At 36.3% G+C, this 27,088-nt stretch overlaps 3 protein-coding genes across 11 annotated transcripts in view; 1 reads left to right on the top strand and 2 right to left on the bottom strand.

Annotated features, from left to right (window-relative positions):
• afap1l1a (actin filament associated protein 1-like 1a) overlaps nucleotides 1–909 on the top strand; it is a 35,051-nt gene extending 34,142 nt beyond the window's left edge. For all 9 annotated transcript variants that reach the window (XM_073854293.1, XM_073854295.1, XM_073854294.1 and 6 more), the window contains one exon: nucleotides 191–909. In XM_073854293.1, the coding sequence (XP_073710394.1) occupies nucleotides 191–217 (27 nt within the window). In that variant the 3' untranslated portion in view covers nucleotides 218–909. The remainder of the gene's footprint in view (nucleotides 1–190) is intronic.
• A 336-nt stretch (nucleotides 910–1,245) lies between these two features.
• On the bottom strand, nucleotides 1,246–3,897 carry pttg1 (PTTG1 regulator of sister chromatid separation, securin). The gene is made up of 6 exons (XM_073854297.1): nucleotides 3,800–3,897; nucleotide 3,622; nucleotides 2,093–2,242; nucleotides 1,898–1,970; nucleotides 1,665–1,817; nucleotides 1,246–1,391 (listed from the first exon to the last, which is right to left on the bottom strand). Exons 1-6 carry the CDS (start codon nucleotides 3,892–3,894, stop codon nucleotides 1,306–1,308), a joined length of 558 nt encoding a protein of 185 aa, XP_073710398.1. The 5' UTR covers nucleotides 3,895–3,897; the 3' UTR covers nucleotides 1,246–1,305.
• Nucleotides 3,898–5,053: 1,156 nt separating this feature from the next.
• On the bottom strand, nucleotides 5,054–9,151 carry gabrp (gamma-aminobutyric acid type A receptor subunit pi). The gene is made up of 10 exons (XM_055178946.2): nucleotides 8,901–9,151; nucleotides 7,946–8,022; nucleotides 7,755–7,867; nucleotides 7,134–7,201; nucleotides 6,835–7,052; nucleotides 6,636–6,718; nucleotides 6,422–6,559; nucleotides 6,083–6,235; nucleotides 5,818–6,011; nucleotides 5,054–5,739 (listed from the first exon to the last, which is right to left on the bottom strand). The coding sequence occupies exons 2-10, from the start codon at nucleotides 7,996–7,998 to the stop codon at nucleotides 5,428–5,430; spliced, it is 1,332 nt and encodes a 443-aa protein (XP_055034921.2). The 5' UTR covers nucleotides 7,999–8,022; nucleotides 8,901–9,151; the 3' UTR covers nucleotides 5,054–5,427.
• Nucleotides 9,152–27,088: the final 17,937 nt, after the last annotated feature.

The raw sequence follows: 27,088 nt of genomic DNA, 5'->3' as shown, positions 1-27,088 counted from the left end.
AGAACAGCTTGCCACATCATGTTATCCATGAATTTGAGTTTACCGTTTTACAAGCACCTAATTTTTTTATTCAGATTAGTTATTTGCAATCCTTAATAGAAAATTGAGGTTTTGAATGGTATTTATATATACACGTTTAAAGGCTGCTGATAAACCTTTAACATGTTGCAAACTGATTTTTTTCTCTTAGGAATGGGAGTCAAAAAAGAGGACATAGGGAAACTGCTGAACACAAAGACCTAGAGACAATGTGCCATATCAAGGTTAACAAAATCTCTCCAGTCCTTCTGAAGTCTGCGGTGTTCAGATCTAATGACTGAAGTCACTACCACTTTTACGAGCTTTTATTGCAATGACAAAGCAGCAGCTTTATTATTATATTCTTGTCAAATGATGTGCCCTAAGATGGTCTTGTGAAGGTTCGTAATAATGGAGCAGAGCAATGGAGGCATCATTGCGGAATAAGTTTGTCAGGTGAAAGTACAAGAAAGGTTGTAAAGAAAGTTGAAACAGATGGGAGTGTGCATGTCAGACAATCAATTCAAATTGTAGGAGTTGCCCACTTTAGGGATGGGGTCCATTGACTTTTCATAGTAGGAAAACAACTATGGTGGGTCAATGGGCCCCATCTTTGAAGTGGACTACTCCTTTAAGCAACTCTACTTTTGAAAGTTAGCATAACTGCTTTGTTAAAAGTGTTTACTGTATATTATTCTTGCCTAATTCCAGCTAACCAAATGGTGCTAATACTAGTGTACATGTGACAAATTGTAAATATTTTCTTTAGCTTTATGGTATCTAATAGATACACGTTTTAACCACCTTTCAAAGTGAGTAACATTTGCACTTTAATGTCTTTCGACATGGATATGGGTAAGGGAATTCTCTTTAATAAAAGATCAAAAAGTACAGTGTTGTTTATTTAAATTATAAAGTGAGCAGAAAACTACACAACTTGCCCAAATAAATGAGATTGCAGGCACAAGAAAAGTGTGCAGACCTCATGCAACAAAGATATAAATTTTCACTTAAAGACAAGGCTTAAGGCTAGCCCTAGACGAAGACATGTTTGGGTTATCACAAATCACTTCAACACTTGCACTGACGGATTAAAATTAAAGTACCATAAATCTTTCTAAGGGATGTATACGCTTATAGCTTAATTTAACGAAGGCTTAGTCCTGGCTTTAGCCAAGCCTTGTCTGTGAAACCAAGCCTATAAGTTTTCAGAATCAGAACAGCTGCTTTGAAACAACAAAACCTTTATTAAAACGTTTAAAAAAAAACAAGTCACACAAAATGCATTTAGAATTCAGGTTCAGGTGGCAAGTCAATGGTCAGCTCTTCAATCGTCTGTAGGAAAGCCTTCATTTCATCAACGTATTCAGTTTCTGCATTCAAGGATAAAGAAAAGTTTTGGAAAATAAAATGGCAAGTGACAACTTTTAAAGCTATCAGGGCTGTTTGAATCTTACCCTGGAGGGCCGAGCACTACATAGTTTAGCTCCAACCCTAATCAAACTTAACCACCTGTGATCATGAAGACCTTGATCAGGTGTGTTTGATCAGGTGTGTTTGATCGGGGTTGGAGCTAAACTGTGCGGTGCTCTGCCGTCCAGGCTGGGCTTTGAATAGCCCTGCTATACATTCAACATACAAGTTACCTTTGGGCATCTTTAAAGGTGATAATGGCAAACATGGATCCAGCACAAGCAACTGTTCCACAGGTGGGGCTGGTGGCCATGGCCTTTTTGCCAGACCAGCCAGAGAAAAACGACTGAGGCAGACTTCATCCGGAACACTGTACGTCTCAAACTCTACAAAAAGAATATTGTCGATTATCAACTGATCAGAGGCAAAGACATTAAAAGAAAAATTAATCGGCAAACAGACTCACCGCTTGGATTGTATGGGAAGAACTTCTCAATCTCCGGGTATTCCGCATCTGCAGACTGAGATGGCACACTGCACTAAAGGAAATTTAAAAAATAAAAAGGTTAAGACAGAGTTAATACTAATAGAGCAGATTGTGTATAAAGATGTAATGATGCATTTTAACAAAAAAAACACCCTTTAAAATTTAAAAACCAACCATAGTTTTTTCAGCAGGTTTAGCTTTCTCCTCTACTTTTTTAGAAGTTGCTGAAGTGGTAAGAATCTTATTTACAGCACCTAAAGCGGTCCGGTTTGATTGCAGGGGAGTACAGAGATGTGTCTTTCCTGTCAGAGGTGTTCTCATGCACTGATCTGGAAATAGTGGAAAGGGAGACTATAACCATCAACTGTAGCAATGCATTTTGGCTTTTGAGACCATAGAGGTCACAGAATGCAGTGACCCTCAACTGGCCAATTACAAAACAGAGCCAATAAGAGATTTGACTTTCAGCAAAGTACAGCGAGAGCAAAGATGTGCAGTGCAAGGGGTTTTTAAAGTTGTTTGGCTGTAGCAGTGAATGTCAAAAACACAGTTTAGTCCAACTAATGACAAGCAATGACAAGAATTTGTACAACAATGTACAATGTTGTACTTTGATATCGCAATTACAACTTACATTTAATTGACAAGGAAAATAAAAATGTACAGATTTTATCATATCTAAGAGGGTCGCAAAATGAAATGTTCAGGAACTCGGTCATTTGATATCATACGCTTCATAAGTTTGTCAAACACCTTAAAGGTGCAGTGTGTAAATTTTAGCGGCATCTAGTGGTGAGAATTGCGAAATGAAACCAAAGGCTCAGTCCACTGCTCACCCCTTTCTTTTGAAACACAGAAGCTACGGTGTCATGAGCAATCCAGTCCCCCCGAGCAATTCGATCTCCCCTAGGACCCCGATTGGTATCTAGCACTAATGCCTGCTCAAAAATGTGTCATTGCAATATCTCGTCTGCATACGCGGCTAGCAAGCTAATTATGTTGTACAAAATAGAAACATTACATTTTTAAAAAATAAAAGTTAACTAAAAAAAAACAATATGATAAACTAATATTCATGTTGCAGACACGTCAGTACTTTTGTGTCATCATCTGCTTTACAAAAACAATACTTTTATTTTTTGTAAATTATTAACATACCTTACGGAATATATATTTTTAATAGTAAAAGTGTAGTAATCAATCATGGCTTATAATTATAATTTAAATGTGTGATTCAACTATGTAGTAATCATGTTTTGTATAAGTAATTAATAAGTAATTGTATAAGTAGACAGTCAAAAGTGTAAATGGTACAGTATGATAATCTAAATAATAAAATGACACAAGCAATGTGTAGATCTCCCACCTATAGCCTCATTTATACTACTATATGAAACATATCATTTAAAAGACATCAATTGTAATTTTAACAACGTTCTAACTACATAAATCATAACGCGATTTTGTAGGAATTGTAATAAGGCGCTAAGAAAACTACCCATGAGGAGTTTTTTCAGCCAATGGAGTCGCGCGGGGTCCTAGGGGAGACCGAATTGCCCGGGGGGACCGAATTGCTCACGACAACGGTACCCGCCACCGGACAAACATGTCATCGCCAGAGACAACTTAGTAAAAAAGTTTGTCCATTAAGGGCTTCTGTAGAAACATGGCGGCACAAAATGGCGACTCCTGTCTAAGGGGACCCTCTGTGTATGTAGATAAAAATGTCTCATTCTAAGGTAATAAACACATAATGGTTCATTATGAAAGGTCTTTATACACCCCTGAAAATATAGTTTTGCATATTTTGCATTGCTGTCAAGAGATTCATCTAAAAATTACACATTGCACCTTTAACTTACTATGAAGTTGAACATGCACTGATCTGGAGCAGAGTGCAGTCTTTTCTGGCGAGATTTGATGGCAGGAGTTGTCAGTCTGCCATTCTCCTGATCTACGAAAAGCATCGTGTCCATGTTCATAGCTGTGCAAAAAAAAAAAAATCACGTCAAAGTAAAGGTAGAGACACATTATCACTTAACGTTTGAAATGTTGGCTTTAGTTGATCTTAAGTTAACAACTGAAACATTAACTCCTCCTCGTGCCGTTTAAAACCGGTGATGATTTCTGCTTTTAGATTTTTTTACACAGAAGTAACTTTAAAATTAGGACAATTTTGGGCAAATATAACCCAAACTACAAACGACGGGCAGGTAAGGAACGCCACATTTGTCCAAATAGTCTGACTTGTGTAATCAGTACTTTATTTAACTTTACTTTTCATTTCTGTTGTTTACTTTCCAAAGTACTTTGACGAAATTTGAGTTTAGAAAACCCCAAGTTATGTGTTCATTAAGAGGTAACGAATGCTACACAATATTATTTTGAAAAGCACATCTAACGTTACTCGTTTTTCTTTTAAGCTAACAGTTACCCAACTGAATTGCTCTTAACTACAAACGATTAACCATTATAAAGAAAGCGTAGCGATCTTACCGTTTTCTCTGTTTAGCGTTTTTCAAGCGTTTGTAAAATACCAGTACAAAATGACGTTTGTTTTGGTTGCGAGTTTCCCGGCTGTCTTTTAAAAGGAAACGTGCTTCCTGATTGGCTGATGTTTTCTTCTCTTTGACTACACGATACTCTAAGCTTTACAGCGCCACTGTATGGTCTGATTGAATGAATGGCGCGATGCGTTTTTTTTATGACGATATGTTTCCCCCATAGATAGATAGAGACATTTTTACATATATTAGATATTGTTTTTTATTTTACACACAAACAGAAATGTATTGAATTTGTTACCAATTTTTTTATACTTGTATCCAAACATTACATTCACAAACAGAAATTCAAAAAAGAAAAACCTATATTTAAAATGTTTCTCATTGAATTTCAGTACCTCTTATCCACGCTTCGAAGAATTAACAACAAGAAAAACATGATGCTTCTTTCTTTCTATGATGAACACTTTGCTACTCAAACTTGATATGAACTGACTTATTGATACCACCCCCTTTCCCTCCCCCTCCCTCGTATGTTCATGTGACAAATTGAATGTTGTATATATGTACAATAAATGTTCATTAATAAAAAAAAAAGATATGTAGGTATGTAGGCAGACAGACAGACAGACAAATAGATGACAATTTATTGACAAAGGTAAAAATTACCTTTAATGTGGTCAGTGCTTATAGAGTTTACAACATCACCATAATGCATTACATTTTTAATCATACAATAAATAAAGCAATAAGCATTGGACCCCTTAATAAATCAGCAAGGTCAAAGCAATTGTTCTTCTCTCCTTTGTCCAAATGAGTCCATATGAAGATTTATGTGTGTCCGTGTAATCTTTCTTGTTGCTTAGAAACAATGCAACAATAAACAACATAATGTGGCACTGTTCATCTGGAATTGATGTTGTAATCAGCAGCTCTTTCACTTTTTAGTCATTTGTGCAATACTCAAGTCATTTATGAAGATGTGAAAGGTTGATTTTCCATCCATTAGAATAAAAGGTAGTACAGCCAGTAGAAGACATTGATGATGAAAAATGCCATGGGGAACAATATGCGCGAGTGTCTGTCGATGTTGTGAGGATTCTCAACACTCATCACGGAAGCTGACTTGCGATACATTTGCTTTACAGAGGACAAGCCACACCCTTTCTCCTTCTCTGCTACCGACTCATCTCCATCACACATCACAGATTGGTCATTTGTTTCTTGCTCTGCAGTGTCTTGCGTTTCTTTCTTTTTGGGTGATGATGATTGGACCAGATGTGTACCATTTGATTCCTTAAATTCTTTCAGAAGTTCCTATGAAAAGATATTGGATAAACAAATGCACATTACAAAAAATATTTTGAATTAAATTGATATTTCCAAATTTCTCACCCTCTGCACATCTACAATAGTCTGGTGTTGCATGGTGCAGAAATGAGCACAAGCATATTCCAGCAGAGCTCCGAAGATGAAGGTGAAACAGATGCCGAGATAGACATCAATGGCCTTAATGAAACAGTTGGCATTGGGCAGTGATGTCCTGGCACCCATCATTAGTGTGGTCATCGTGAGAACGGTTGTCACCCCTGTTAATTTGACAGAAAATAATTCATCTTGAAATATTTTATAGAGACATGTTTTCTAGAAAGTCACTCACCGATGCAGGTGCGAGCTGGAACAGAGGACTGACTGATCCAAAAAGACACCCATGACAGAACCACCAGCAGTGTTGATGGCACATATGTTTCCAAGATGAAGAAGAGAACATTTCTACGCAAAGCAAAATGCAGCACTAGCTTTGGGTAAACACCTGCAACACACCCATAAACGTAAGGTTACACAACAGTAGTCCGGTTGGTAGAGCTAGCAGTCCGAAAATGATGGGTTTGATTCCCCAAGCATAAAATTAGTGATATAACATACATTATAAATGCACCGAAATGTGTCGGGCTACCAAAGTAAGTGGGCAAGATATTTGTATTGATAATATACGTACCTGTTTCATACACAGCCTCAGACACAGTTGTGTAGTAGCTCTCTATACTGTACTGGGCCAGACGCAATGTAGTTAAACCCTTCACTGAGTCATTCCCTCGGGTCCAGTAAAATACCACATCCTGTATATTATAACCCCCTAAACACACACATAAAAAACATAAAAAAAGATCAATTCTATTTTGTAATACATTTTTGACAATAAAAAGGCTTACAGCTTTCTAGTTGCAAGGTGCATTCTTGTCTATCCATTGGATATTTGGTAAGATCCATGTTGCAGGCGATGGTTGCTGTTATACTGTAGAAAGAAGAAGGGATATCGATTAAACCGTTTTATTGAAAAGGTTGCACTGATTGCCTGCAGTAGCTGTTCAGCCTTTAGTAGGAAGCTGTAAATTTTGAGACACTGCATACCGGAGAGCGTACAGCACAGTTCCGTTGCTAAAGATCCGGATGAGTCTGTTTTCCACAGTGACATCGTGGAGGAAAGAACGTTTAGAATCAGGGATGAACGTATCCGGAATCCACAGCAAGGAAACTAGCCTTCCGTCCAGACTCACACTTTCATTTCCAGGGAATACAAGCCGGGAATCTCGCCATCGTTGCCTTAGAAAAATAGTGGCTGTGTAGTCCTGTACAGAATTATTCATTGCCTTGATCAATCTGATCATATGAACGTTTTAAGAAAAGAGATCATAAAGAAAGAACATTACCATGTTAATCTCAGAAATGGCATCAATACTGGCGATATCCAAACTCATTCCGATTTCAACAGGACCCTCTGTAACAGAAAACAGAAATAGTTTATTCAAAATGTCGCTTATCAGGTAACCTAGGTTAAGCGTGTTAAGTTGCAGTGGCAGCCGGTGACTTCTTTATTCGAGGACGCTTGATGCGAAGTTCATCACAACATGTAAGTAGCCCGTCATGTGTGGTTCCTTTTTTCAAAATACATGTATGTATTCTGCGCGTCGAAAGATCCTGTGTGCATCATGTGCCTTGTCAAAATAAGTGCCTGCTGCAGACGCGTCTAAAGGGTTGATGATAAAAGAGACGCTCGCGTTTGCCAGATACTCACATAATCTCATGTGTAATCAAAGTTTAGTGTGTCTTGCACGTATTTTGTGAACGTGAGCGTCTCTTTTATCATAAACAGTTTTGATGCGTCTGCAGCAGGCACTTATTTTGACCAAACACGTGATGCACATGGTTCACAGGACGCAACAAACACATATTTTGAAACACACATGACACTCCGAACACATATTTTGAATTAGCGCCCCTCGGATGAGCAGTCACGAGCCGCCACTGTTAAGTTGTAAGTTAGGACGTACTATTAAAGTTTGGCCTCAAGTATCGGTTATATCCTTTCATCAGCTTCTGTATTGTGGGCTGAAGTTGGGAATCATTCCATTCTCCATACTGATTCCCTGAAAACCCTCTTTCACTATGAGACAGAGGGAATGGTTATTATTGTGAATGGCTAGTAATCGATTCCAAAGCTTTAGAAGTTTTTTTTACTTACCCATTTGTAAACAACAGAAAGAAACTTGTCCAGAACAGAAGATACAGCAGCATCGTGTGATGATGGGTTAGCAGTAGCTGTGGAGAAGATGTGAGAAAAGCATTTTGTTACCCACCATGGACAGATTGTATCCACTGGCCCTATTAAGCATGCAAAGTTTCATGTTTTTACCACAAGATGGCAGCATGCCTTACTTCCACACTGCACTATCAACAGCCCTGGTTGCTTTAGCTGTTTATTTAATGCTCAATTTACCAATCAATTTTTAACTAAGCTTAAGGGCGTGAAGGTGATTACGTTTGCCGCAAGACACCAGTAATAACCACTGCAGTTATTATCATGGGACCTGAGCGAGGAACAGTCCATAATGAAAGGCACTAGACCATTTTTGGCACTGATCAGCATCAGTCACACATTACCCACTCCTTCCTCTCTCTTTATTTCTTTATAGGTCTCTCTCTCCCATTCGTTCTTTTTCTCAATGGCATACTTTAGATTAGAGTGATCTTTCAAAATGCCATGCCCTTCTATTCCCAAGTGAATCACATAAACAAAACCCTTTTGTGCTCTGCAGTGTGACATACTACAAATTTGAGATTGTCACGTGTCAGCAATTTTAAAACAATTTTCTATTTTGCATTGATTTCAACTGCCGTACAACAAACTGGCAAATACTGCACTGTGCTGACATCATGACAACCAACGTAAACAATGTGTAACAAAAGTAAATTTTGCAGCTTTAAACCGACATGCATTGTAAAAAGTGCTATTCAGATCAAAAAGGATTTGAACATAAGATGTATTTTCACCTTTTAGCTTTGTTATTTTATTATTCTTCTCATTTTCTTTCTATTCTATTTTTCTGTTATTCTTTATCCTCCACCTCCATCCTGTTCCCCATCTCTGTTCCTATCTCCCTGTCATGCCGCATGACCATCACAATGACAGGTGTTACCTGCGCAGATCTGAGATGCAAAGGAGTGTGGCTGTATCCTAGACCTCTTGGTCTCTTTCACTGCAAGTGTCCCAGTCAAATGGATCCAAGGTTGTTCTTAATCCTTACTGAATGTTTTCTTTGAGTCTTTTTCTCCAGAGTTTTCTGTTTTCTTGTATCTGAAGCCCTTACTGTTCGCATCTATTCACAATCCAAGCATGGCTTCTCTTACACTCATCTCGGCTCTGAAAATTCCCTCTCTTCCTCCCCCAATCCCCCTTGCTCTTTCTTGCTCTCTCTCTCTCTCTCTCTCTCTCTCTCTCTCTCTCTCTCTCTCACACACACACACACACACACATACACACACACACACACACACACACACACACATACATGTCAAATGCTTCTGATATCATGTAGTTTTATAGATTAATCTACTTTATTGCTTGGGTCCCTGAATCAATGTTATTAACAATCCCATGTGGTTAGTGACAGACCAAATTCGTCCCCATTTTATCTCTCTCTTTCTCAATTACCCCCTCCCATACAATTTCAATCACAATGCTGATTTTCTCGGTGTTCCTTTGTCCAAATTGATATTTCACCTGCTGCTTGCTCGTTTTCTGTCTATCTCTCCGCTTTTCATCTTTGAGTTTGTCTTTAGGCTTGTTATTTTTGCCATGTTACTTTTGAAGTCTGAGGATATGTAAATTTTTTCTCCTTTTTATTTCAGATTGTCTTGTCCGATGTCTCTTTTTGTAAAGTGTATCATGTTGTGCCACCTGTGGTCATTATTCACATTCACTGTTACAGGGCAATGTTTGCTAATGAATCCATTCTCTGGCTTGAGCATTATTTATTATGTAGCACAACCTTTGACCTCTGTACATAACAAGCCTCATCTAACCCAACATATCAATTTGACCACATTCTGTTTCTGGTGTCTGTGTTTTCCCTTTAATTTGAAGACAGACAGTGGTTTAGGTCGTAAGAGTAAAAGCCGCCGGAGGGAAACAGTGGACCTGCTTTAATCATTTCCATGCAGCTTCACCAGTTTTCCATAATTGAAGCAGACTTGTCAGCATCCTCAGGCTTAAAACCCACAATATTATATAAACAAAGATGTTGAATTTACACCAGCGGCTAAGAAATATTTTACCGCACAGTCTCACAGGTGACGCCTCGGCAATATCAATTATATAACATCTGCTCTCCAGCTCAATTAAAGCAGAGCAATACACCTTTGATTGTCTTATATTTATTTTAGATATTTTAGAAGAATTTGAGGTCAGACCTCTTCTAAAAAGGGTCAGTATTTTACACATATAGTCATTTCTTATGCCAGTTTTTATTCTTCTTTGCTGGTGGACAAATTAATAATTTAAACAGTCAACTAACATACACTGTCTATGTTGGGTTGTTTCAGCCAACAAACCTAAAATTTGGGTTAAATTAACCTATATTGACCCAAACATTTGTTGAATCAACCTAGCATTTTTAAAGTGTATTAATAATTTAAAACCATTTATTAAACCATGCATTAGTAATGTAAACCAGACTACAGAAAACATTTAAAGGGACAAACCTCTTATTTTTACTGGTGCAATTAGAGAGCCATATTTGATGCAAACACCTTTAAGGCCTCTTTAGCTACACTTAATGATTTACTTCATAATGTTCATATTTCATTTAAAGACCCTGACGTGAAAATCCATGCTTCCTCAGAGATTTAGGCTATGCCCTGAATATCCACTGATCAAAGATCCGCCTCTGCTTGCACGAATGTTCAGTCTTGGTGTAATCTCTTATAAGCTCTGACTGGTCAATGACTGAGCACCCTGCCAGCAGAAGAGCTTAGATCAGGATAATTTTCACTACAGTATGTTAAAATGTTAGTCTAAGCCAGTGATTAATGCCAGAGAGCGTGAGAGGTTTATGGAGGTTGGCTGCCACCAATCACTACAGTAGCAGTCATTTCTTCTCTCTTCATCAGCACCCCCAGTCTCACCTTCACCCAGACAGTCCATAATTCAAGTTGTCTTCATCTGTTCTCTCTTCATTCTTTTTTTAAGTTTTTAACATGCAGCTTAGTCTTGTAATTGTTTCATCTCCTCTCACTTTAGATCGCTCAGACAGTTTTATAATTTCAAAGCTGTGGCAGCAAAGCGTATAAATGAGATTGAAAATTGAAATGTCCTCATACGTGCCTCATGCCCTCATTTGTCATCGCATGACAATTTTATGTACTGCATTCAGCTTCAGATGTAGTTTACATGCAAGCTACTGTAATCTGCTAAACCAACTTGAATACTTGCATACTTTTTTAAACGCTCATACTCCATCCTTTCATCGCCCTCTCAATCTTCTTGTGAGGATTCTTTTGTTAGTCTCAGTCTTTGTTCACACCCTCTTTCCTGTATATGGCTGAGCCCCTCTCTCTCCCGCTCTGTTTTTACCATCTCACTGGCTGGACATACTCTGGTATTGTTGCTTAGCAAAAGATAGCATGTCTTGTCTCCATTCCAATATCAGGGATGATGAGGTTGACGCTGCAGCTAAGTAGGCTACATGGCATAAGTGGGTCTTGATTTATCCCAAGAACATCATAGAGGAAAATCAACCATATGTAGTTTGTACGACTTTTTTTTACTAAAATAAGTTTAAAACCATTAGATCATTAGAAACATAAATTATTTTCTGATCTCAACATCATATTGAGTGTTGCCAAATGAAAACGAATTTTTGTAATGCTCTTATGCACTAAAACAGACCTTTGGTATCACTATGATGTGCAATTTTATAAATATTGTATTTTTTTAATGTGAATGTAATGAACTTAATTCTTTATATTCCTAACACATAATCAAAATCAGACTACTAAAATCTTAAAGAGCACCTATTGTCCGATTCACGATTTTACATTTCCTTTGGTGTGTAAGTGTGTATTAGTTCATGTCAACGTAAATCTCTTTTCTTAGACTACAACAAATGCCCAGATTGTAGGCAACAGTTTACTTCCTGGGATTGGTGATGTAGTAAAGACCGACATTATCATAATTCCTCCCGCTTGGACTCACAGCCTGTAAGTTAACTCCTGTTAGCAACCGAATCTTTCAAACGTGGTAAGGAGCGTCACATTTCCGGCTGACGTCAGAGGTATTCAGTCCAGTCACAACGTACAGATTAGCTGGCCAATCAGGGACACAGAGCTTTTAAAATCCATGCATTTCAGGAAGAGAGTGAAATCTGGAGCTACAAAAATGTATGGCGTGTGAAAAGAATGTGTTTTTAACCATAAACCACGTGAACACATTGTATTATACCAAATACACAAAATAAAGTTGTTTTTTAGCAATGAAATAGGTACACTTTAAAGTATGTGTAAAGTCCGATATTAAATGTGTTCTTAGCAGGTCTGCCTCATAAGTCTTGAATAATTAAGCCTATGGCTCTTTGATCGGCCCCTGATGGCTGGCTGCAGTGCAAGTCATAAACCCCGCCCTCTCCATTCAAACTAATGGGACTCTAAATAAAAAAATATTTACACTTCCAATAAAAGTTTCCGAAAATGGTTTTGGTCCTTTGGCTGATATATGGTCAGGTCAAGTGTTCATTTTTGTTATAAGTTTAATTTTAGCTAGTAATTTCATGCTATAGAAACGGCGCGTGTCGTTATTATTGGCATGGTTGAAAGGGCGGACGAGCGTTTGGGCCATGTCAAGGCTGAACGCAGACCCAAACACAGAAATGTGGGAAAAAATGTTTACTCCACAATTCAGTACTACGCAGTTCACAGTCTTTGTAATGTGTTTCAGCATTACATTTCTGACATTTATAATGTGTTTACTAGAAACAATTGTCTGAAATGGCACAGACTTTAACAAGGTGGCCAAAGAGTTGAACCCGCCAATTAGGATTCATCAGATGAGGAGCCAACCCAACCAACATCACTTTTACATCAGGCTTGTGCACAGTTCAGAATTGAATTGAGAATGACTCCTGAATTCCAATTCAATTCTTGAATTTGAATTGAATTTGAATTGATGTCATAAACAGGATCTAGAATTACAAGAAATTCATATACATATTATACAGTAAGTAAAGTGTTAAAAATGAAGCTTTCAGTATATGTCAGATATGATTGCATTACATATTCTATAAATTATATTAGTTTGAACTACTTGTACAGATTACAATAACATGAAATGTTTCCCCTTAGCAATTAATGTTAAAAACTCTAGTCACATAACAAATAATTAAGTTAGATTTTTTTATAATTGTAATTTTGTGGAACATGATGAAACATGACTTCATTTCCCAAAATGCTTTACTTTAACCAAGTATTTAAAATGGTTGCCAAACAAATTTCCAATGTAACTTTCCTAACGCTAAATGTATGTGAGATTCTTTCTGTTGTGTGACTGTGGAATTTCTTTGAATTGCCATGAATTTAATTCCACTTCCTGTCATTCCAATTCCAATTCCAATTCAACTTCCTGTATGGCGGAGTCAATTCAATTCAAATTCTAATTCATGAATTGAATGGAGGCCAGTTCTGAAATTCTGAATTGTGCACAAGCCTGTTTTACATAAGTCTAAACAAACAGTCACTTCCCTTATTTTGTATTCCATATTTTATAGGCTATCACCTACAAACAAAGATTTTGTCCTTTTTCTTGTCACTGTTAACCTTTCCTGAGTGTCACCTGACAGGCTGCAGTTTAAATGCATTGCAAATACAAACACGCTCCCAATACCTCTAAATCTTGACTATATAGGCCTATACTACCTTTAAACATGATTTGCAGTTAGAGCAGTCAGCTGGATAAAGTAAAAAATCTGTCGAGGCTTCAGACCCAATAATACCAAAAATAAAAGGATTTCACTGAGGGAAGTGAATAAAACATTAGCTGATAATGAAGTAAGGAAACAAAGGGACTGAAAGATCTTAACATTAATGTGTTAACAGGATCTGATATCAGGCAGTAGCTGCTGAAGAGGAGAGCAGCTGTGCGGTACCTTGAGACCATTATTGACATATTCATTAGTTTTTTGGATTGCAGTAGCATGAACAAACATCTCATTTATTATAGTCTTTCTCCCATGACCAATTTGGCAATTCTACCGAGCAAAGCATTCATTTCAAAAGACTGGCACATTCAACGTTTTCCAAAACTGACAGAAACAGATCAAATGCTGCTTGTTACTGGTGAAGGAAACTCAGATTTGAGCTGCGCACATTCACAAACCAGCAAATGCTTTGATCACATTCTGAATTCAAGTTGTCTGTGAATTTCGGTAGTATGTTTGTTTGGGTGAATGTTTATTTTTTTTAAATTGGCTGTTTTGTGTTAATTTACAAAATTATTTAGTAAATAATTATCCACCAAATTACAGAAATTGGCACCCAATGCACAGCCATTTTTTATCCTTTTCCCTTTGTTTTGGAAAATGTATTTCTGGACTATATACATGTATCTGTATTCTTGACATACTAGTCACTAGTCTCCAAGGCACTACCCCACAGACGAGGTCACTGAGGTATCTGACAGTAACCTGGCAACAACAAGTCAAGGTTAGAAGAATTTAATCTCAGCCATTTTGTTGACGGTTCAATTTGTTATTTTCTACCTGGTGAAATACTGGAGTCCTCCGAGTCCTCCTAGTTCTCTGAATGATTTCTACCCTTCGTAATGGTTTAGTAAGTAATGGCTTTAAAGGCGTGGTCTGCACATTCTACCATTGATATCTCTATCACATGTACCTTTTTACTGACAGACTCACTCAGTTTAGTTTAGTTCATGAAGATCTGAACTGGATGCCATCAAGGTTCTTTAATTTTAGGAAAATAACATTATAAAGATAAGATTTATTCTCGCTTTACAGAAATAAGAGCAGACATAACATAAACTGATGACTTTGGCGACCACCAAAAAAAACGCATTAAAATAACACACAGCTAAAGTAGCAGTGTGTCCCAAGACCGGAGTTGAAAACCACTATTTTTACACACATATGAAAGTTCTCATAATTTGTTCACTCTCATGCCACCCCAGATGTATATGACTTATAAATTATATGAATGATGTCTTCAGTTGAACACAAACAAATAATTTTATATTAAAGGAATGGTCTACTCATTTTCAATAATAAAATATGTTATTACCTTAACTAAGAATTGTTGATACATCCCTCTATCATCTGTGTGCGTGCACGTAAGCGCTGGAGCATGCTGCGACACTTCGATAGCATTTAGCTTAGCCCCATTCATTCGATGGTACCAATCAGAGATGAGGTTGGAAGTGGCCAAACACATTAACGTTTTTCCTATTTGGGACGAGTAGTTATGCGAGCAAGTATAGTGGTACGGGATGGAGCGTGGTGCTTTTCTGGGCGGATTTGGGAGAGGAACTGTATTGTATGGCGGGATAGCGCTTTTGGGAGTACTTCGACTCGGCGCAGTAACACCCTCCCTCTCCCATTATGAGAGTGAGAAGGGGAGCGGACTTTCCAGGCGAGTTGAAGTACTCCCAAAAGTGCTATTACGCCATAAAATATAGTTTTTATTTTAAATCCGCTTAGAAAAGCGCTACGTTTGATTTTGTACCACCAAACTTGCTCGTATAACTACTTGTCTTAAATAGAAAAAACGTTGATGTGTTTGGTCACTTCTGGCTTTGTCTCTGAATGGTGCCATTGAATGAATGGGGCTAAGCTAAATGCTATCGAAGCGTCGCAGCGCGCTCCAGCGCTTACGTGCACGCACACAGATGATAGAGGGATGTATAAACAATTCTTAGTTAAGGTAATAACATATTTTAATATTGAAAATGAGTAGACTATTCCTTTAAAGTGCCATTCTAATGGAGAGTTTACACCATAACCGCGAGTTCGGCGATTTGCACGAGTAGATACATACATAGTCAATGCAAATACGCGATCAGAAGCTTCCTCACGTGGGGCGATGCGAATGACGCGAAATGGGCGGCGCGTTTGCCGCGAAAACACCCGTAATTCGCCTTAAACGCTTCTTCGCCCAAGTTGAAAATATTCAACTAGAGCGAAAAATTTGCATGACACGAAGTTAAATCCCACGAGTAATCTAGAGCGAGTATGCGATGCTACGCGTTTGGTTTGTACGTAGCATTACTGTAGCTATGTGAGGGTCAACATAGTGAAGCTCAAGCATACACTTGTAATTTGAATAAGTCCAATATGTTAACAAATGTCTCCTGAAGTGAAACAATGCATTTGTGTGGAAAACAATTCATATTTAATCAATAATTTTTTTTATCCATAGAGAGCACTGCAAATTCAAATATGGCGGCACAGCGATAACACCGAATCGCTTTGATTCTCACGTGTCTTGTGACTAGTTGTCATATTTTGTCACAAGAAATGCAAGAACCAATTATTTCATGCAACTGATGTGTACAGAGCTGATCAGTATGCATCCATGAATATCAACATATCAATGGCGTATTTGATCCTGATGCATCTGGCAACATGGTGAATAAATTATGAGAGAATTGTCATATTTTGTGTAACTATTCTTTTATGTTCAACAACCGCTTGCATAAAGAGAGCCAATGGCATTATTTGTTGCTATTTAATATTCTCAATCATCAAACACTGATCCATTATTTCATTACTTTGCTTATTATTAATTTATATGAATCTTATTTAACCTCATTTTCTCACATATATCTGTCCTCACATATATTGTCTTTAGAGACAAAGATTATCCCCAATCGAAATCACCATTAAGCAGTGTAAATGAGCAAAGAGACAGCCATGAATCTATTTGACATCCAGGGTAGGAGCACCGCATATATTTCCATAGGAATGTCCTTTTTCCCGCACCATCACTGTGGAGGGATGTTGGTGCGTGTTGATAAATGCTGTACTCGGTGGCCACATCTCACCCTAGGCTAAGTGCGTGCACTAGAATGAGTATACCAAGGGACCAGTCAAATCAACACGCATCAGTGCAGAAATGTTTTTGGACTAATCATGTGACATAGTAAAGGTCAACAGGCATGGATGGAGACAAAACACAAATTAATTTTATAAAGAGCACTTTTATTTACATACAAGCACCTTGGATGTTTTAGAAGAATATTATTTCATGGATGACCGTTTTCTTGTGCCTAATAGCTTAATTGAATTGAAATGAATGCATGGTTAAATGGTTAAATCCCAAGTCTACAAACACAGGTTATGTGGTCCAATGATTGTCATTAGTCGCAATTCATTTTTACCCAGCATGTTGACTCTGCAACGTAATAAATAATTCATTCTGTGCTTGTGCAGCTGTCATTGAGATCACTTGGAGTGTATTCTGCATGCATTATGCAGACCTCATTGTACTGAACTGATTTCTAGTAGCCTGGTCTTTTAAGAGGGTTAATTTTAGGTGTCCAACAAGATCATTTAAATTCACATTTTGTTCTCACACATTGCTGAACTGCCAGTTACTGCATTATTTAGTGTGACAAGAATATAGCCTTAGACTAAATGTTAAGTGCTCTCCTATTTGTAAGTCACCATTGGATAAAAGCATCTAAATTAATAAATGTAAATATATATATGTGTTGGCTATCATGATATGCATAATTTAAATGTCTGCTGTACTCATGGGTGTACACGTCTGCATCTAGCACAAATACCTGTTTGTGGGTAACCAGTTTGAAGCTGTAGGAAATTTTTGTCAGGTCAAATTTGTTTGGCTGATGGTACCACAAAAGCATTCATAACTGTTAATTAACATCTATCATGAGCTGTAATGTGAAAGGTGGCAGACAGGAAAATATTTCCAATTTAATGCGTTTAAAAGTCTCCCCCACCCTAAAACATGGGGCAAATAGCCTACTGTTAAAAGATAGTGTGCGAATGCAGATTCATTGTCAATAACAAATCTATTCTTTCCCAGCAGAACATCTTTATTCTGGTCAACAATAAAGATTTAATTTACGTCACTTGCAATGCTTTCTTGTGGCTGTCAACTGATAATAAAACCTTTCTTGACAGCACTCCACACACAATATTACACCACAAGGCAATTACTATGCATTACACTTGTTTTGTGTGATTGATAAACTGTGTTATAGTTGTGTTTATTTTATATATTTTATATTTAGTTGTGCTATTTGTGTTTAGCCTTTTGCAACACAAGCAAATTTAACCGTCTCATCTGATCTTTAAGGTTTTGCCGAAAGAGTGATTTGGGCATTCGGTTTAGAGAATTGGGTTCAAAGGATTAGTCCATTTTCTTTAAAAAAAATCCAGATAATTTACTCACCACCACCATGTCATCCAAAGTGTTGATGTCTTTCTTTGTTCAGTCGGGAGGAAGTTGTGTTTTTTGAGGGACACATTCCAGGATTTTGCTCGTTTTAATGGACTTTAATGGACCCCAACACGTAGCAGTTTTAATGCAGTTTAAAATTGCAGTTTCAATGGAGTTTCAAACGACTCTAAATGATCCCAAACAAGGCATAAGGGGCTTATCTAGGGAAACGATTGTCATTTTTTACAAGAAAAATGAAAAATGTGCACTTTTAAACCACAACTTCTTGCCTTCCTCCGGTCCTGTGACACGCAAGCGCGACCTCATGCAATACGTCAAGTGGTCACAGAGGACATATGCGAAACTATGCCGCAGTGTTTACAAGTGTGGAGAAAGAGGACCGTTCCAACATTGTTGTATGTGGAATGATACTAATTAATGTCTTTGTGTCAGTTTATTGTTTAAAATGGTCCGCAAATGTGCGTTTCATATATGTAACATGTGACCTTTCCACGGCATTACGCAATTACCTGAGGTCGCGCTGGCGTGTCACAGGACCGGAGATAGACGAGAAGTTGTGGTTCAAAACTGCACATTTTTTATTTTTCTTGTCAAAAACGACAATCGTTTCGCCAGACAAGACCCCCATGCCCCATTTCGGATCATAGAGTCGTTTGAAACTATTTTAAACTGCATTAAAACGGTTATGTGTTGTGTCCATTAAAATAAGAAAAATCCTGGAATGTTTTCCTCAAAAAACATAATTTCTTCTCGACTGAACAAAGAAAGACATCAACATTTTGGATGACATGGTGGTGAGTAAATTATCTGGATTTTTTTAAGAAAATGGACTAATTCTTTAAACAAATCAGAAAAAAATAGTGGCTATAGAAAATATGCATTTTTGGTCAGAGCATCTTTTAGCAGAGGCTACGGACCATTCATGTCAGTGTCACTCAAACACTAGTTGATAAACTAAACAGACACTGCACTCTTTATCCACAAGGGGGAGCAGTAGACATTCAACCAACACACCAAAGATACACCACACTGGCATTATTAGCAAAACTGATAATCATCCCTGCAAAGATCACATGTAATGCTTGCGGTAGCTCTGTGGGCACTGTATTTGATTATAAACATCTCTGCTGTTAGCTGTTGAAACTAATAAACAACCACGATGTACGAAACCAGCAGCCTGCAGAGTCTGGGCCAAATGCCTCCTTAAACTCATAGAGTTTTGTTTTTGTCATGTTGACATGTCAAATATTTTAGGGGGAAATAACACAGAACACTCCATTACAGTAAATTGTTTGTTGTCTCTTAACACTATTTTCACTAAATATTGTATAAAAGCCGTAGTCCATGTCACTTCATTTCAAGTGCCGAGGCTACCAGAGATACAGGGGCTAGATGGATTTGAAGCAATGTATCTGAAAACATGAATGCATTCGTGTTGGGATGAAATTTGGATTAAAGATAAGGATTTTCTTCTTTAACAATATCTTGTTGGATTCAGTCTATGGATGAGATGACGTTTTCGTGACGGACTGTAAGAAAGGACCATGGAAGCCAATCCAGGCTATTTTTTCTATTTTTTGCTGATTTTATTAATTATTGTTTGTCTTGCTTGAAATGATTTCCTGTGAGAGGATTCGATCTGCAAGTTGAACTTAATTTAAAGTATAAAAGTTTACATTTGAAACAATTTAATAAAATTAATATTACTATGATCATTTAAAATGTTTTGTATACCTAAAATTATGGTAAATGTAAAAAAACATATATAACTTGTACCATTGTAAATGTGTGTATTTTGATGTATGTGAATATTTAAGGAAGTAAAGAAATGAGAAATGAGTCAGCGTCATTCAATCTCTCACATGCAGGTCAAAAGAACGTTGAAGTGAGAAGGTTAGTTGTGCATACGAGCTCCAACATTTCAAGGACAGCCACTTTTTCCTCCGTCTCCTTGGCATGTGCCCGAAGTGTGTGAGAGTATTTACACAAAACAGTAACCGGGAACTAGATGGTCTTTCTCCGGCTTGATACACTGAATCAGAGCTTCATCTCTTTGCCTGACATCTTCAGGCTGAGTTTACTAAACATCACTAATCAGTCAGGACTGTTTAGCGAACAACAGAGCAGCGCGTGGTTACTGTTTTGGTTTTACTGCTACTTAGTAATTGGCAGCAGTGCACCATGTTCCCCATTTCAACAAGAAGTATAGAACAAGATAAAAATTCAACAGCCTAATAGCTTATCAGTTCAGTCATCACCCCCGGCAGTTCATTTTCAGTTCATCCGGCCCCTCCCCCTGAGCACGTCATTGTCCTAATGGGCTTGTTCATGTCTGTTTAGAGTTTACAATATCAACACTACACAGCAAGGAGCTGGAATGCACCACAACTTAATCTCATGCTTGACATAATCCTCTCCCACACAAACAATGAAAGGAAATATTGAGAATTTTACCTCAAATTAGAGCTATTTTTGGTGTACAAGTATTTGGATTTTCCATTATGGCTCAAAGAATAAATTGACTTGCTTGAAATTATGGTTGGGCCCACAACAAAATACTATGGCTGTGGTACAATAATGTCAAGAGATGGTACTTTATCGTGGGACCTTACAATACAAAATAATAGTGAATGGGTAACAAATTTCTAGCACTTTCAGACTCTTAAACTTTGTTAAACTTTTAATTTTTATGTGTGCTACTTTGTGTATAGATTTTATTTTGCCAGATCGTCAACTGTGAAATCTATTATAAATATGACAAATGTTTTATATGTGCATGATCTACTGAGAGTCAAATAATCATAAACCATGTAACCCTGCCTGCAAAAACCCAGCTAAAAAGCAGTTGAGTAACCAATCCGTGAGAATGCCACGGAAAAAGACAGTCCGTAGCAGGGCCACGGAAAAATGCGGAGATCCGTGAGAATGCCACGGAAAAATGAGCACAAAATTCCGTGACTAGCCCACGGAACTTTGTGAGATCATGTTGCAAAAATCACCCTACATAGTGTAAAGAAAATATAACTTTGATAACTTGGTAACACTTTACTTGAAGGGGTGTTCATAAGACTGACATGACACCTTCATAATCATGACATGACACGTACCATGAACATGAAGGAGATTTTATGCACATTTATGACAGCTGTCATTAAGTGTCATTTATTCAATTATGTCATTTTTAATGCAGAGATGACATTGTTTGAAATGTTTTGTTATGACAACTTGACATTAACCAATACATCATAACCTGTCATGACAACTTGACATTACCAAGACAACACAACTGACCACTTTTTACCGGTGATGCAAATATAATTTGTCATTGAAATGTCATTAAGTTTTAATACACAGTCAGTTTCATAACAGCGTCATGAATATTTTTCTTGACCTCAACTACAGTGGTACAAATATAATTTGTCATTAAAATGTTATTAAGTGTTAATACCCTGTCAAGTAGTTTTATAACAACGTCATTTAGTTAATAATGTCTTTTTTTTAAGTTTTCTCCATGTGTTTAAGAAATAAAATTAATCATCCAATAATAATAATAATAATAATAATAATATAATAATAATAATAATAATAATAATTAAAATTGATTTAATGCATTTGGAGACCGATTCACCTTAAATTAAATGAAAAAAGTACAATAATAGGTTAAGCCATGCAGCGTTGGGTCCATGTCGCTGGAAAAACAGTAAATTACATTAAATAAATAAATAAAATAAATTAAATACATTAAATTAATTCAATTCATTAAATGTTTTGTTACTTTTTTCTTTTATGATAGAAATTTTCAGAACCCTCTGTGTGAGGAAGAACAAGTTCTGTTAAGAATAATCTTTTGAAGTGCATTTTGTTAAGGTATTTAAAATTATTTGACAAAGTATTAACACTTAATGGCATTTAAATGACCTTTTAATATAATGTTAACCCATAAAGTTAGGTAGTTTCTTAAGTTTGATAATTGTTCTGCTATGTTATGTTTATGACAGATTTATGACAAGTTATGATGTATTGGTTTATGTCAAGTTGTCATAACAAAGACAATTCAAACAATGTCATCTTTGCATTAAAAATGACATAATTAAACAAATGACACTTAATGACAGCTGTCATAAATGTGCATAAAATCTCCTTCATGCTCTTAGCACGTGTCATGTCATGATTATGAAGGGGTCATGTCAGTCTTATGAACACCCCTTTAAGTAGTGTTACCGAAATCTTTAATATTATTGACTGAGTAAGGCCATGCCAAATATCAAACTCATTTTTTATTTAATGGTTAGAATCAAACTTTGATACTCTTAACTCCATAATAGGCTTTATGCCCACTTCAGCCAGCTCCTTGTTTCCTGTCTGCCATTATTGGACAAACTGATTAATCCAGGTGCCTGACCTCAGTAGTCACAACAACAATAATCAGACACACCTGGATTAATCAGTATGTCCAATAATGGCAGACAGGAAACAAGGAGCTGGCTGAAGTTCAGGAAGTAGTGCAGCTGGGCATAAAGCCTATTGGAGACTTCATTTAAACATTTTTAGTAGAAAAATGTAATAAACAATATAAAACTGTAATATAAAGCCATTTAATACCGCAAAATAAGCAGATGTGCACTGTAAAAAATGCAGCATTTTTGTCAAATCAACATATATTTTAACTTTAAAAAATTAAGGTAAACAATTTCACTTGTTTTTATAAGTTATGTCAACTGATCAGAGATCAAAGCTTATTGAATTGACTTGCAAAACCAAGTTGTTGTTTACAGTGTGGTTTATTTCAGTACAGAATGTGATCAAGAAAAATAATGAAGCCATGTTGTTTTTCTGGATGTCAGTGTTTGCTCCAGTAACGGCTGTTATTGGATAAAGCAGCATGACATGAAATCTGTTCCTGGAATACTGAAAAGGAGAATCCCTTATAGAGACAGGTACCGTTTGAAAGACAGGTGTGTGTCACACAACAGGCAGCAGGTGTAAAAGATCATTTTTAGATATTAATCACATTATACTGTGTGTTGAGCAATAATTCCTCCCCAAGGCTACAGGAAAATATGTGGTTGATACATGGATATTGAGCTTGAATCGAATTTTTTGGCAAGCAAAAAATCATGCAGTATATTTGTCACTCGTTTGCATTTATCATCAGTGATTACCAACCACTTACAGTAAATGTTTATGTTTTATTTTTTATGTTTATGTTTTGTCTCATTTGTTTGTCGAGGGTCAAAATCTTGTGTATTTACATTTTGAACATATTTTAAATACTGTTGTTTATTTACTGCACACACCCTTACATCTTTTGTGCAACATCACTTAAATACAAATGTTATTTTGGGTCTACTTCGGATAGTGTATTTCTATTCATGCGTTATTGTTTGAGATCCGTACAACTCATTGTGATCTGATATGCATTTGTATTCAGATATGTGACCCTGTCTGTGAAATTCAGGCTAAAGTCTCATAATATAATTCTTATAGGTGCATCAAAGTTTAATTTTAGTCATGTATTTCACACTCATTTAAATTTGTGACATTATTTAGTTAATATGAAATATATCAAGGTTATGTTTTTTTATTGATGGTATGCAGAAAACTGTAAATTACTACACTACACACACAAAAAATGTTGGGTTATTTTTAGTGCTGGGCAAAGATTAATCGCGATTAATTGCATACAAAATAAGTGATTTTTAGCAAAATATCCAAGTGTGTGCTGTGTGTAATTATTATCTATATATAAATACACACACATTCATGTATGTACTTATGAAACATTAACATGTATTTATTGATATTTTTATATATTATATATAAACAATAAAAATGGATATATAAATAAAAATGTTCTGAAATGTATATAAGTATGTCACGAGTGTTTAAATATACATAAAAATTACACACAGTACACACACATATATAAGGCCAAAAAGCACTTTTATTTTGTGTGCGATTGGTCGCGATTAATCTTTGCCCAGCACTAGTTATTTTCAACCCAGCATTGTGTCAAAAAGGGACAAACCCAACCGGTTGTAATTCCATCTATGCTTGGTTGTTTTAACTCAAAATATTTGGTTGTTTTAGCCCAATGTTGGGTCAAACATTTCCCGGGTTAATTTAACCAAACTGCTGGGTCTGCCCCTTTTTGATTCAATGCTGGTTTGAATAACATTATGTTTATGTGAAAAATTACTTAGAGTTGGGTTTTTGGAAAACTACATAGCTATTTTCCTTACATTCCTAACGAGTTCAAAAGAGGGAATGAACTGTATATGAATATATCTTACCTGGTATATTACACTTCTCTTGAACATGTCAGCGTTAAAATACTTGGAAATTTTCATCTGAATAGTAAACAGTCATTAATTTCTTCACGCACATGCCAGAAAAAAAGAACAGTGTGATTCAAGTGATGAAATAAACAGTTGGTAATTTGCATCATTACAGTTTAGTGAGAGGGTAAAGTTTTCAATCAAAAGCCAACTCTCCTTACATTTGTTTTATTGTCAGTTTTATTAAGAGCATTGCTTCTGTTTCTTTTGGCACATATTATGCGGACGATACAAAGCACAACAAGTTTTTCTCTGCCTTCACCTGCTGCATCTGCTTTTAGTTTGATACTCGCTTGGCATGGAAATATTAAACAATATCCCATGAAAAAGATATACTGTAAAACAAAACAAGCATAAATATGTCACATGCAAATATGATATCAGCAGAGCAATCACTTGCTCTGTTATAATAACTTTCATATATCAATAATAATGTTGTTTTTATCTCTCACAAACCTCTATAGTTCACAGGACAACGGGAATGGTTATAGCTCCTCTTCAGAAAAATCCTTTCACAATATACCGCAAATTACTCTTTGATGTGCCAAGTAATAGTATGAGATTTGCATGTTATATTAAAAAAAAAAAAAAAAAACATCCTAGTTATAAATCTTTCTTTATCCTAAGAAAGTCCCTTTGCTCAAGGCCATATCCTCTTTGTATATTTGAACTTCTGCTCCCACACATTAAAAAGAAAGTAAATAGGAATACAGAGAAATGTAGAAATTTTATTTCATAATCTCCTGAGGTGTACCGTGAGCTGTTATGCAAAACAGTTGCTATATAATATGAGCTGAAGGGTCTATGGCAAATTTGTACCTCCTTTGGTGCACTTAAGTCAGGTAAATGTCACCCAAATTGACTCTCTTCTGTCAAGACAACTGATTTACTGATACAACTTGTCTGTTGGTGACCTCAACAACTTCATCATGTAGACACAGCATGTTTATGGACATCTCTTGACAGTACAAACAGACACTCGCATACTCGTAGCACCACCGCTTCAGAAATGGCTCCGGGCGTTATATGGCATAAACAGAATGTGGCCTCAGAAACAGGCCTTAAAGTTCAGTTTATCTTAGCAAAGAAATCAGTTTTTCGTAGTTTATCTCATTAAATACAAAGAATAAAGTAACCAAATAATAAAGATAATCACAATGAATCATGTTTTTAGTTTTACACTGTAAAAAGTGAATTGGGGTATACACAGGTACACTGTCAAAAATGTACAAAGCTGTCACTGGGGCAGTACCCTTTAAAAAAGGTCCTAATATGTACCGTTTAGGTACAAATATGTATATTTTAACAGCCAATATGTAACTTTGAAGTACTAATATGCACTCTTTGGGTACAAAGGTGTACCTTTTTGAAAGGGTACTTCAAACTTCAATTCATTCATTAGATTATATTAGTAAATACTGAAAATAACATAAATTCAGATTAATTAAAGCTGTAAAAGTATTCACAGTTCATTTAATGCATTTACTATGTTAACAAATACACCCTTATTGTAAAGTGGTGCCAATCTGTGTTGGGTAAGTTACTCAAAAAAAGTAACTTTAGGGTCCAATTCTCTCTATTAACTAACTATTAACTACTTTTGTCTCACTATACTCCAACTACTGCTTATTAATACTAAAGAAGTTGTTAATTTCAAGTATTGGTAGAAATGGGGAGGGTAAAGGACGTAGAATAAGGTTTTGCACAATCAGACATTAATATGTGCAATTAAGTATTAATAAACAGCCAGCATCTCATTAATATTAATGCTAATAATCAACCAGTTAATAGTGAGAATTGTAAACTTAAACCATGTTAAATCCACTATTGTATTTTAGTATACATAATTGTTTTAGAGTCCATACACAGTATTTAATTACATCAGAAGTAACTAGATTACAAGAAAAATAAGAGTAATCCCTTACCTTACTTTTTCAAGGGAAAAGTAATTAAATTACAGTAACTAATTACTTACTAACTAGTTACACCCAACACTGGTGCCAATACAATGAATTTCTGTGGCATAGTCACGGAATTTTTTACAAATTTTTCCGTGGCATTCTCACGGATCTCCGCAGATTTTCGTGGCCCTGCCACGGACTTTCTTTTCCGTGGCATTCTCACGGATTGGTAACTCAACTGTTTTGTCCTATTTTCTTACCATTGTCGCTTCGGTTTAGGGTTAGATTTACATAAAATGACATCCCTACCCAAACCCAACTCCAACCCCAACGCCATGAGACAATTGATTAAAGTTTAGAAAATATAAAAGAATGCATCAGAAAAAAACAATACTTAAAGTGACATACTAACGCAAACACCAAATCTAACCCTAAACCGAAGCGACAATGGTTTGAAAATAGGAAAAAGCAGTTGAGTAATCAATCCACGAGAATGCCACGGAAAAATGAGCAAAAAATTCCGTGACTATCCCACGGAACTTTGTGAGATCAGGTTGGTTTTGGTTATGTTTTTGTAATTGCTGGTTAATGCATTTGACCATATTTAATTCAAATAAACTATTAACTTACCCTTTTTCTTTTTTCTGCTTACACTGTATG

The sequence above is a fragment of the Misgurnus anguillicaudatus genome, chromosome 16 (assembly GCF_027580225.2).
Source record: "Misgurnus anguillicaudatus chromosome 16, ASM2758022v2, whole genome shotgun sequence".
In the NCBI taxonomy this organism is placed as follows: domain Eukaryota; kingdom Metazoa; phylum Chordata; class Actinopteri; order Cypriniformes; family Cobitidae; genus Misgurnus; species Misgurnus anguillicaudatus.
Note: the sequence above shows the minus strand (reverse complement) of the source record. Positions and strands in the feature narration are given on the sequence as shown.

Coding starts and splice junctions, on each gene's coding strand:
- pttg1 (XM_073854297.1), bottom strand. CDS start 3,894: ATGGACACGATGCTTTTCGTAGATCAGGAGAATGGCAGACTGACAACT. Junction 1,818..1,897: donor CTTCCCATACAATCCAAGCG/GTGAGTCTGTTT, acceptor TTCTTTTTGTAG/AGTTTGAGACGTACAGTGTT. Junction 1,392..1,664: donor ACCTTTAAAGATGCCCAAAG/GTAACTTGTATG, acceptor CCTTGAATGCAG/AAACTGAATACGTTGATGAA.
- gabrp (XM_055178946.2), bottom strand. CDS start 7,998: ATGCTGCTGTATCTTCTGTTCTGGACAAGTTTCTTTCTGTTGTTTACA. Junction 7,202..7,754: donor CTTGAGGCCAAACTTTAATA/GTACGTCCTAAC, acceptor TTTCTGTTACAG/AGGGTCCTGTTGAAATCGGA. Junction 5,740..5,817: donor CTATTGTAGATGTGCAGAGG/GTGAGAAATTTG, acceptor ATCTTTTCATAG/GAACTTCTGAAAGAATTTAA.